The 12,293-nt window shown below is 46.2% G+C and overlaps 1 protein-coding gene across 1 annotated transcript in view; it reads right to left on the bottom strand.

Annotated features, from left to right (window-relative positions):
• The window catches only part of ABLIM3 (actin binding LIM protein family member 3), a 296,306-nt gene that overhangs the window by 160,272 nt on the left and 123,741 nt on the right, over positions 1-12,293 (bottom strand). The window contains exon 2 of the mRNA XM_075344628.1: positions 10,893-10,937. Within this exon, the coding sequence (XP_075200743.1) occupies positions 10,893-10,937 (45 nt within the window). The remainder of the gene's footprint in view (positions 1-10,892; positions 10,938-12,293) is intronic.

Below are 12,293 nucleotides of genomic sequence, written 5' to 3'. Positions count from 1 at the left end.
TGGACATTCGCTTTCAGGAGCGATCCAAGGAAGTGTCCCGTGAGAGACGTCCGGTACGGCATTCCTCTCCCCCGCAGAAACCCTCCGTACTTCAGTCATCGACAGCTGGGGTCCCCGTCCACGAGCCCATGCAGATCGACCGAGTGCGGCAGTCTGAACAACGTCGAGCAGAGCGGCTCGCCAAGGGCCTCTGCTTTTACTGCGGAGAGGACACACACCTGCTACGCTCCTGTCCAGAGAGGCCGGGAAACTCCAAAGCCTAGGGTTGGTAGGAGAGGCCACCCTAGGTGCTGGGACTCTCTCTGACCCGGTTACATGGACAGTGCAAGTGACAACGGGAGAGACGCGGTTCACGGCTGATGCCTACCTCGATTCCGGGGCAGCAGGCAATTTCATCCAGCAGGCCACGGTGGACAAGTACCAGGTGCCTGTTATTCCACTCGACAAGCCCCTAGTGATTGCCTCTGTGGATGGGAGACCCCTCTCTGACACCATCTCCTGGATCACCAGGCCGGTCGAACTTCGTATCGGTGCCCTTCACACCGAGAACATCGCTTTCTACGTCCTCCCACACATGTCCCATCAGATCCTGCTGGGACTTCCATGGTTGCGGACACACGAACCATCAGTCAGCTGGGGCACTGGCGAAATCACCCGATGGGGCTCTTCGTGTCATGAGAGGTGCCTAAAGTCCATACAACCCATCCGACGACCTCCGGTTCCAGAGAACCTACCGGGGCTGCCCTCGGCCTATTGGTCCTTTGCAGATGTCTTTGATAAAAAGGAATCCGAGGTACTGCCGCCACATCGTCCATACGATTGTGCCATCGACCTGCTCCCAGGAACAACACCACCACGAGGACGGATATATCCTTTATCTCCAGCCGAAACAAGGGCCATGTCTGCTTACATCTCAGAGAGCCTGGCAAGGGGATTCATTCGGAGATCCTCCTCTCCTGCTGGAGCAGGTTTCTTCTTTGTCAAGAAGAAAGAGGGCGACTTACGCCCATGCATAGACTACCGGGGTTTGAATCAAATCACCGTAAAAAACAAGTACCCTCTGCCGCTCATCCCCGAATTGTTTGACCGGCTTAGGGGAGCTCGTGTGTTCACTAAGCTGGATCTTCGGGGTGCTTACAATCTGGTACGCATCCGCTCTGGTGACGAATGGAAGACCGCGTTCAATACGCGCGATGGACATTATGAATACTGCGTGATGCCCTTCGGCCTGTGTAACGCTCCTGCCGTCTTTCAAGAACTGGTGAACGACGTGTTCCGGGACCTTCTCTACATCTGTGTGGTAGTGTATCTAGATGACATCCTTGTCTTCTCTCCGGACCTCCAAACCCACAGAGAAAACGTACAGCTGGTTCTACAAAGACTGAGGGAGAATCGTCTGTACGCAAAGTATGAGAAGTGTGTCTTTGAGCAGTCTTCTCTCCCCTTTCTGGGGTACATCATCTCTGAGACTGGACTGCAGATGGATCCCAAGAAGGTCTCCGCCATTCTCAACTGGCCTCCTCCTTCTGGACTGAAGGCAATCCAACGCTTCCTGGGATTCGCCAACTACTACCGCCAGTTTATCCCTCACTTCTCTGCCTTGACTGCTCCTCTCTCCGCTTTGACTAAGAAGGAGGCTAATCCAAAGGACTGGTCACCTGCGGCCGACGCCGCGTTTGGCTCTCTGAAGCGGGCTTTTGCTTCCTCTCCTGTACTCCACCGTCCGGAGTTAAACCGCCAGTTCACCTTGGAGGTGGATGCCTCCTCCTCAGGAGCCGGAGCAGTGCTCATGCAAAAGTCCTCCTCCGGGAAGATGGTGACTTGCGGATTCTTCTCCAAGGGCTTCTCAGCGCCTGAACGCAACTACACCATCGGTGACCGAGAGCTCTTGGCAGTCAAACTGGCTTTGGAGGAATGGCGCTACCTCCTGGAAGGTGCAGTGTACCCCGTGATTATTTACACGGACCACAAGAACTTGGAATACCTACGGTCCGCTCAGCGTCTGAACCCACGGCAAGCCAGGTGGTCCCTATTCTTTGCCAGGTTTGATTTCCAGCTTCACTTCCGACCCGCGGACAAGAATGTACGCGCTGATGCCTTGTCCAGGTCTTTCATGCCCATGGAGCAGGAGGAAGAGACTACCCAACCCATCATTTGTCCTAGTAAAATCATTCCGGTGGCCCCTGTCACCCTGGCCCAGATACCGCCCGGGAAGATCTATGTCTCTGAGGTAGACAGGAAAAAAGTGTTACACTGGGGTCATGCCTCGAAAACAGCCGGTCATGCTGGTCAGAAAAAGACATGGGGTGCGATTGTACGTCATTATTGGTGGCCATCCCTTCGCACGGACGTCGCTGCTTTTGTATCCGCCTGCTCCTCTTGTGCCAGGAACAAGACGCCCAAACACCTCCCATATGGCCGTCTTCTGCCTCTGCCGATACCCTCAGTTCCGTGGCAACACATAGCAATGGACTTTATTACGGACTTGCCATTGTCCTCCGGACACACAGTCATATGGGTCGTGGTGGACCGGTTCTCTAAAATGGCTCATTTCGTCCCTATGGCTGGACTGCCCTCTGCTCAGGAACTCGCGGACGCCTATATACAACACATCTTCCGCTTGCATGGCTTTCCATTACACATCGTATCCGACAGAGGAACTCAGTTCACCTCCCGCTTCTGGAGGGCTCTCTGTAAACATCTGGGAGTGACTCTGGACTTTTCATCTGCATACCATCCTCAGTCTAATGGCCAGGTAGAGAGGGTCAATCAAATCTTGACCTCTTTCTTACGTCACTATGTTAACGCCCATCACGACGACTGGTCCGCTCTTCTTCCTTGGGCTGAATTCTCCCACAACCACCACATCAGTGAGTCGTCCTCCAGCTCTCCCTTCCATGTCGTTTACGGACTTCAGCCTTCCATCCCATTGCCTGTATCCCCTTCTTCGGATGTCCCTGCTGCAGATACTGTAGCCCGTGACTTTGCAACCATTTGGGACTCTGTCAAAGCGTCCCTTGGGCGTGCTTCCCTGCGGATGAAAAGACACGCAGACAAGAAACGTCTGGACCCTCCGTGTTTCTCTCCTGGAGATCTCGTCTGGCTTGCCTCCAAGTACGTCCGCCTGAAGATACCATCATACAAGCTGGGTCCTCGCTACATTGGGCCGTTTAAAGTCCTCAACAAGATCAATGAGGTCTCCTACAAGTTACAGCTCCCGGCCACGATGAGGATACCCAACTCATTCCACGTCTCCCTGCTCAAGCCGGTAGTCCTTGGTCCCTTCTCCGCTGCTGCCAGTCCGGCTCCTCCACCTATTGCCGATGACGACATCTATGCGGTAAGGGATATCGTGGCCATAAAGACCGTACGTGGTCGACAGTTCTTCCTGGTGGACTGGGAAGGGTATGGTCCTGAGGATAGGTCCTGGGAGCCCAGGGAGAACGTGGGCACTCCTCTGATCCGTGCCTTCATGTCCCGGTTGCGGGGAGGGGGGCGTGGGGGGGGGGTACTGTCACGCTCCTCGGGTCCTCGGCTCCCCTCCCCGGGTCCTCTGCTCCGCTCCCCGGGTCCTCAGCCCCGCTCCCCGGCTCACCTGCCACGCTCCCCGCTCTCCAGCCTCCGGTGCCCGTCCTTCCCAGGCCCCCTGGTCTCCGATCCCGGCGCCCGACGGCTTCCCAGGCCCTGGCCGGCTCCCCTGCGTCCTCCTCTCAGCTTCCTTCCCTGGCTTCTGGCACCCGGGCTGCGCGCATGCACATTAGGGCGCGCGGTCACTGACCCTTTCTTAAAGGGCCAGCGTCCATTAACAGGAAATGAGGCTAAACAGGTACAGGGTATAAAGGGGTTTATTGTCCAAGGGGGCGGGGCCTGATCTTCGTGTTTCCTAAGCTAGGAGTCAGGTCTCCTGGTGTCGCTGTGCATATACTCACATATCTCTCTTGTAGAGCCGTGCCTGCCTCGCCATCCAGTCCTGCCGTATCCTGAACCCCGAACGCTGTCCATCTGCCATCCTGACAGTCCGCACCATCTCGGATCCCTGCGGTGACCCGTCATCTCGCTCCAAAGGTTCCGGACCCCGCCTGACCTCATCTCGGCTTCCGAACCTGAGCTGCGTCACCCGGACTACCACCCGTGACTCCGTGGTCCCAGGGACTTCTCCGCTATACTCGTGTGCACGGACTGTTCTGCTGTTTATAGTGTTCCAGCTACCGGACTCTTTACTACCATCTTGGAGTTCGGCCCAGTGGATCCACCTCCTGGGTCTGCCCGTCCACCTGGCCGTGACAATATGTGAGGACTAAGGGGATATTATTAAATATTAAGTGGGAATTTAAAGGGTTATTCCGAGCTCCAAGATCTTATTCCAATATGTAGTATGTATAATAATGATAATATTAGCAAATACCTTCAATTAGAAATGCAGTTTAGCTCTCCTGATATAGCCATCTCTCTTACCTCATGTTCAGGGCATTGCAGCTTAGGTATCCATGGTAACGTCCACTCATATAGTGACAGTTAGTTGCGCATGGTCATAACGATGGATACCTAAGCTGCAATGCCCTGCACATAAAGAAAGAGACATGGCTATATCAGGAGAACCAAACTACATTTCTAATTGGAATTTTTTTTTCTAATATTATGATTATTACAACCATTACATATTAAGATAGGATCTTGGAGACTGGAATACCCCTTTAAGAAGTATAATTGTTATAGAGGCACTTAGTATTGTTACTGTTAAATAGGCACGCTAGGGGCATTATTATTTTCTAGGAGGAAAATTGTGGACACTGTTTTCTAGGGCATTAATATATTCTAGGGGCCAATATTACCATCTAGAGCAGTGTTTCTCAACTCCAGTCCTCAAGACCCACCAACAGATCATGTTTTCAGGTTTTCCTCAATCAGGTTTCTCGGATTTCCTAAATGTTGCACAGGTGATGGAATTATTCCCTGTCTAACATTGAGGAAACATGATCTGTGGTGGATGATCTGTTGGTGGGTCTTGAGGACTGAAGTTGAGAAACACTGATCTAGGGGGTACAAAGGAGGCATTTCACCTTGTATGAGGCACTCAATAATAGGGACACACACTTCCCTGGCTCAGCATGGAAGAGTAGTTTGCGCAGGTTGGGAATAGATGGAGACTGTGCTGGAAATGTGAGGAGTAATATGTGAATTTGTTGTACTCTCTGCAGATGAGACAAAAAAGAACAGCAGCTGTAAGTCACCATCAACAACTACTGTAATTTCTTACGTGTCCTGTAGGACTGGTTGTAATGTTAGTGAAAATCTATATACAAAGATTAACACTAACAGCGCGGTTATCTGCTGAGGTTCCCCGATACAAATGATTAGGATGCCCCATCGTAGTTGTACACACGGTCACTTGTTTAGGGGCCTTCTCGGATGTTTCGCCGCCCTGGATTGAACCCCCAGCTATACCTTTGCCTCTATATGTCACGGCAAACTGCAAGATGACATACCTGGAGCATTCAATAGTGAGGGCTCTGATGGCAGAAATTGTAACACTTACCCAAGAAAATCCCTGATGCCACAATCTCACCAGCCTAAAACTTTTACTGAAACTTATTAGCGCATAATGACATACAGATATCATAACCTGGCTGCTATTTAATGAAACATCTGTATGAGTCTGCCACAAGATCAAAAATAAACTATATAAAAGCATTCCATAGAAAGTCTCATCTGCACAACATGTATGGGTAGAAAAGGCACAAAAAGCTATTTAAAACAAATTGCAAAAGAGCAAGGCAAGCCTTTCTGTTCAGTCTGTACCGTGCGCCAGCTTGGATCCATGTGCTGCCTCAGCCATATGACACACAGATGACTTGTACAAATGATAAATGCAACTAGGCAGAGGTTTCATGACATATATCCTTATATACTCATGTTGAGCACAAAAAAATGGCCGTGAGCAGAAATATCTACTACTGATAAATGTAAAAGGCCACTTTCACAACCAATTTTCTATTGTTCCAATTTATCTAAATAAAAAAATAAAGCAACCTTGCAAATAGTCTTAATTAAAATTGTTTTGGGCCTATGTATGCCTATGTGTCTCCATGGTAACAGACAACAAATCCTATGTAGTCTGATCCCGAAGTCATCCTCTCGTCTACTTTATCTATCCCCTATTTCCTGCTGAGGTTTTCAAAGAATGTTGAAAATTAGTTTGAAACAAAGAAGGAGAGAATATGACTCCAATATCAGACTACACCAGGGTTTGTTTTGTGGTCTGTTACCATTGAGAAGCATTGGTCTGCTTTTGTCATGCTAGGTACATGGAAGCAAGTGGCAAAATGGAAGGGAAACCCAGTGTCTAGGGAAGGGGGAGATATTGACCCTTGACCAAACCTACCACTGGTCCCTGGGGTCCCGCACCACCCTAGATAGGTTCCACACCTATGCGCCGAGCCGGATAGCTGACCCTAGTGCTGGACCCTAAATAGGGAATGGGTGGGATGAACTCTTTGCCAACCCCAATAAACACTGGAGAAGACATGAAGAGGACACATGGGAAAAAATGCATGAACTACTTATTCACAGATCACACAGCCAGAAGTTCAGCAAAGTTTCAGCAACGATACAACAGAGTACAAGCCACCTGCTTCCAACCAGAGCTTGAATGAAGTGCATAATATTACAAGCACAAGTCCATGGAAGAAGGGAGTATTTAAACACATGGAGAATATTGGTAATCAGCAGCTGGATGGAAGGAGAGCTCCTCTGGGACCAAAAGGGGAAAAGAGGAAAATTAAGCAGGAAAGCTACTTATATCAATTAATTTTGACAGCAAGAACACAGAAAGTCAGGAAGTATTTTTCGAGCCAAAGGCTGTGACCTTCTATTGCCAGAAACCACATGACTGTCTGTCACCCGTGACAACTTTGCTGTTATCACACAAAAAGTTACTTAATTTTTCCATTTTAGATGCACTGGATAAATAAAAAATGGTTTCAAAAGTGTACAGAGTCTTTACACATAATTGTGAAGAACATTTATTATGATAAAATTGAGGACTGAGTCCGTAAAATAAATGGCCATCTGTTAACATCAGTAGGTTCTGGTCATCTTGTGCTGACTTCTACTTTAAATCACATATCCTCACAATTTAGATTGTGGTTTGTCTTATATCCTACGTCATATGGCAAGGGTCATTAAAGGGTTGATATTGACTTTTAACCGCTTCATGATCTGGGACGTACAAGGCTGTGTCTGTCCCTTTAATATGGCCTCGCGCGGCGAGCCTACATGTTTCCCCACAATGTCAGCTGATCTGATCAGTCGATATGTGCAGCTAACAGGCGCAGGTGGTTTGGAGATGGAGATCCACCTGAACCTCTTAACTAGTTAAATCCTGCTGGCAATCTCTGACAGTGGAAATGAATGTGCTCCAGCGGGGACCATGTCATTCCTCGCCGCCATCGGCGCTCCCATGACGAGATCGCAGGGCACCAATGGGTTGTCATGACAGACAGGGATCATTTGATAACCCCTGTAACCACGTATTTCCTGTGAACGCTGGCTGAGCACCCATTCTCACTGGAGATCAGCATTTTTGCTGTTCAGATGGATGCTGAAGCATGGCTCTGAACAGCAGAAGCAATCAGACAATGCAGGCATAAAGACGGGTAAGGGGACTAGTATAAAAAAGTTAAAAACAAGTTTTAAAAAATCTGAAAAAAAAAATAAAAAACCCCATAAAAGTTCAAGTCGCCCCCTTTTGCCCCATTTGAAATAAAACTAATATATATATATATATATATATATATATATATATATATATATATATATATATATATATATATATATATATATATATATATATATATACAGTGCCTACAGGTAGTATTCAAACCCCTGCAGATTTAGCAGGTTTACACATTCGGAATTAACTTGGCATTGTGACATTTGGACTGTAGAATGTTATTTCTTTTTTTATTTTTTTTTTAAATTGTGATAAGTTTATTCAGAGGGTCATTTATTATTCAACCCCTCAAACTACCAGAGTTATGTTTGGTTCCCCTAAAGTATTAAGAAGTATTTCAGGCACAAAGAACAATGAGCTTCACATGTTTGGATTAATTATCTCTTTTTCCAGCCTTTTCTGACTAATTAAGAACCTCCCCAAACTTGTGAACAGCACTCATACTTGGTCAACATGGGAAAGACAAAGGAGCATTCCAAGGCCATCAGAGACAAGATCGTGGAGGGTCACAAGGCTGGCAAGGGGTACAAAACCCTTTCCAAGGAGTTGGGCCTACCTGTCTCCACTGTTGGGAGCATCATCCGGAAGTGGAAGGCTTATGGAACTACTGTTAGCCTTCCACGGCCTGGACAGCCTTTGAAAGTTTCCACCCGTGCCGAGGCCAGGCTTGTCCGAAGAGTCAAGGCTAACCCAAGGACAACAAGGAAGGAGCTCCGGGAAGATCTCATGGCAGTGGGGACATTAGTTTCAGTCAATACCATAAGTAACGTACTCCACCGCAATGGTCTCCGTTCCAGAAGAGCCCGTAAGGTACCTTTACTTTCAAAGCGTCATGTCAAGGCTCATCTACAGTTTGCTCATGATCACTTGGAGGACTCTGAGACAGACTGGTTCAAGGTTCTCTGGTCTGATGAGACCAAGATCGAGATCTTTGGTGCCAATCACACACATGACATTTGGAGACTGGATGGCACTGCATACGACCCCAAGAATACCATCCCTACAATCAAGCATGGTGGTGGCAGCATCATGCTGTGGGGCTGTTTCTCAGCCAAGGGGCCTGGCCATCTGGTCCGCATCCATGGGAAGATGGATAGCACGGCCTACCTGGAGATTTTGGCCAAGAACCTCCGCTCCTCCATCAAGGATCTTAAGATGGGTCATCATTTCATCTTCCAACAAGACCAACGACCCAAAGCACACAGCCAAGAAAACCAAGGCCTGGTTCAAGAGGGAAAAATCAAGGTGTTGCAGTGGCCTAGTCAGTCTCCTGACCTTAACCCAATTGAAAACTTGTGGAAGGAGCTCAAGATTAAAGTCCACATGAGACACCCAAAGAACCTAGATAACTTGGAGAAGATCTGCATGGAGGAGTGGGCCAAAATAACTCCAGAGACCTGTGCCGGCCTGATCAGGTCTTATAAAAGACGATTATTAGCTGTAATTGCAAACAAGGGTTATTCCACAAAATATTAAACCTAGGGGTTGAATAATAATTGACCCACACTTTTATATTGAAAATTTATTAAAATTTAACTGAGCAACATAACTTGTTGGTTTGTAAGATTTATGCATCTGTTAATAAATCCTGCTCTTGTTTGAAGTTTGCAGGCTCTAACTTATTTGCATCTTATCAAACCTGCTAAATCTGCAGGGGGTTGAATACTACTTGTAGGCACTGTATATATATAAAAACAACATATCTTTGGTATTGCTGTGTTCAGAAAGGCCCGATCTATCAAAATATAAAATCAATTAATCTGAAAAGTAAACTACGTAACGAGAACAAAATCAAAACGCCAGAATTAAGTTTCTTGGGTCTCCGCAACATTGTAATAGAATACAATAACAGGCAATCAAAACATCATATTTACCCCAAAATGGTATAATTAAAAACATCAGCTCAAGACACAAAAGATTAGCCATCATCCTGAAAAATGAGAACTATATGGGTTTCAAAAAATGTTGACAAAAGCACAATTTTATTTTTTTTTTACAAATTTCTACATTTTTTCACCAATTAAATAAAAATAAAACTGTACATGTTCGGTATCTACAAACTCGTACTGACCTGGAGAATCATATTGCCATGTCAGTTTTACAATATAGTGAACAATGTACATAAAAACCCCCCAAAACAATCATTTTTTTGGAATTTGACCACAATTGGAATTTTTTTTACCCATTTTCCAGTACAATATGGGGCATAAATATTGTCATTCAAAAGTAGAACTCGTCCTGCAAAAAACAAGTCCTCATGTTGACAGAAAAATTTAAAGTTACGGCTCTTGGAAGAAGGGGAAGGAGAAGCGAAAATGAAAAATCGCTGGGTGGTGAAGGGGTTAGGATTGCTACTTCCAATAGGTGGTGCTAGAGGTGCAATCCTCTTCTTCTCTGTAGAGGCACTGAAACAGATCTTTACACAGCAGAGTTAGATGATAACATGTTGTCTGCTTGTTACCATCATAAGCGGAAGCATAGGAACTTGGCTCGTAATGATCACTATATAGGTAATAAATAGGGATGATCGAATACCTCAAATATTCGGCTTCACGAATATTTGCCGATTAGGTCGCCGTTATTCGACTATTCGCAAGTATTCGATGCACAATGTAAGTCTATGCGAAACCCGAATAACAACTATTCGGGCTTCCCATAGACTTACACTGCGCATCGAATATTCGCATAGCGGCAACCTATTCGTCGGATATTCGCGAAGCCGAATATTTGAGGTATTTGATCATCCCTAGTAATAAAGAGTAAACCTATTCTATTCCCGGCAGGTAAACTTAATGTTATATATAAAATAACTCTGTAGCTATTCATGGAACGTGGAGCTCCTCTATAAAGATTATGATGTTTATCAACTAACAGTTTGGGATTTATTTCTGGTTAAACAAGCAAAAGTTGGACAAGGATGGGCATTCACAGTAAGGCTCACGGAGATGAGAAAGAGTGTTTCTTTAATTAAATATTGGAATGACCTTCAAGGCATACTCTAGTCAGGCTGCGGTGTAGGTTAAGAGAGCAATGTTTGTGTAGAGCAGATGAATGAAATGTGAACATGATGAAATGGCACCGGAATAACCGGAGAGTCGTCTGACACATCATTATGTGCCGGTTGTATTGAACATGCCACGGATATTTTTGAAGCTTGTACCTTTTTGAAGCTTTCTGACTCTTAAGTGTACAGATTCTCCATCAACTATGAAAGATCAAGACAGAATGCAATTATTATGTGACATTTCTAACACTACATAAAATAAATAGCTGTATATGTTAACCAAATGGATACATTTTGCTTCACAAAACTATAGAGCAAATCCATCAAGCTGTTTGTTTTCTCGTGAGACATTTCTCCGACTACTGTATTGGAGCAATTCATCAAATATTAACTGCAACATGGTAAATTGGAACTAGTATTGCATCTTGATGATTTTCAGAGTTATGCATACTGAGTGACTAACGGACTAAACTATCAAGACATTCAATGAACATAGCTTCATAGCTTGAAACCTTTGGCTTCAGGACCTATGGGCTTTAGGGGATGTGTCATGATAACAGTATAATATATTCTTGACAATGGAAGTACTATTGTTCAGATAATTTAAAACTGTTACTGAGATGGACAGACCCATTTATATTACATACACTAGTAGATGTAAGCTATAGTCCAAAGGAACTGCAGAAAATGCAGGATTACCTATAAGCATCGGATATTAAATGTCCCGTCTCCACCAGAGTCTGTTCCTGCGACAACTGCTCCGGTCACCAGGCACTGCCATATTCCCACGGCAGGCGCTGCTGGTGATAGGGGAGGAGTCAGTACCAGTAGCTCTGGAGGACGCAGTCTCTGTCCACCTACCAAGCTTTAGTATTATTGCTGCTCCAACGCTGGTTCACACCTTGCTCTTATACTAGTATTCCCTGTGTTTTGACCTCTGCCTGTTGACGGCCACTCTCCTGCCTGCTGTTTTTGTACCTTGCTGCCATCTGTGGTTTTGACCTTAGCCTGTTTTCCTGACAACTTTTGCCTGCTGATTTTGCTCCTTTCTTCTACCTCCTGGCTTTGACCCTGTCTGTCTGTCTTTCTATAGGCAGCGATCTCCTAGACCCTGTAGTAATTCCAGATCCCTGTACAGGGGTTAAATGGTTTTGGGATTCTTGGGATCCTGCTGAGTGAGCGGCTAGCCTCTAATCTGTCCGAAACTGTCACCCTGGGTCTGTGGACCTGGGCGGATGTCACATGAAGACAGAGTGGCCTTGCAAAGAAAAAGTATAGCCTGATCCTACTAAAGAGCGGGAGGCTTAGGTTTAGGGTGGAGATTAGCAGGGGGAAGAGGGTGGCTCCTTTTTTGATGCTGAGAAGCTGTGTAGACAGCCTGCACAGTGAGCCGGTAAATGAGACACCCCACCATGTAGCATGGGGACGGTCAGTTGACAAAGGAAATTTGGTGTTTTAAGTTCATGCCACTGTGCCTTCCCGTTAGTGACAAATAGTAATGGCAGGAAGATCTAAAATGAGTGCAACAGTTGTAAGAAAGGAAAGCGGTAACGTGTG

The sequence above is a fragment of the Anomaloglossus baeobatrachus genome, chromosome 4 (assembly GCF_048569485.1).
Source record: "Anomaloglossus baeobatrachus isolate aAnoBae1 chromosome 4, aAnoBae1.hap1, whole genome shotgun sequence".
Lineage (NCBI taxonomy): Eukaryota > Metazoa > Chordata > Amphibia > Anura > Aromobatidae > Anomaloglossus > Anomaloglossus baeobatrachus.
The sequence above is the reverse complement of the archived record's forward strand: the minus strand, read 5'-3'. Positions and strand labels throughout refer to the sequence as shown.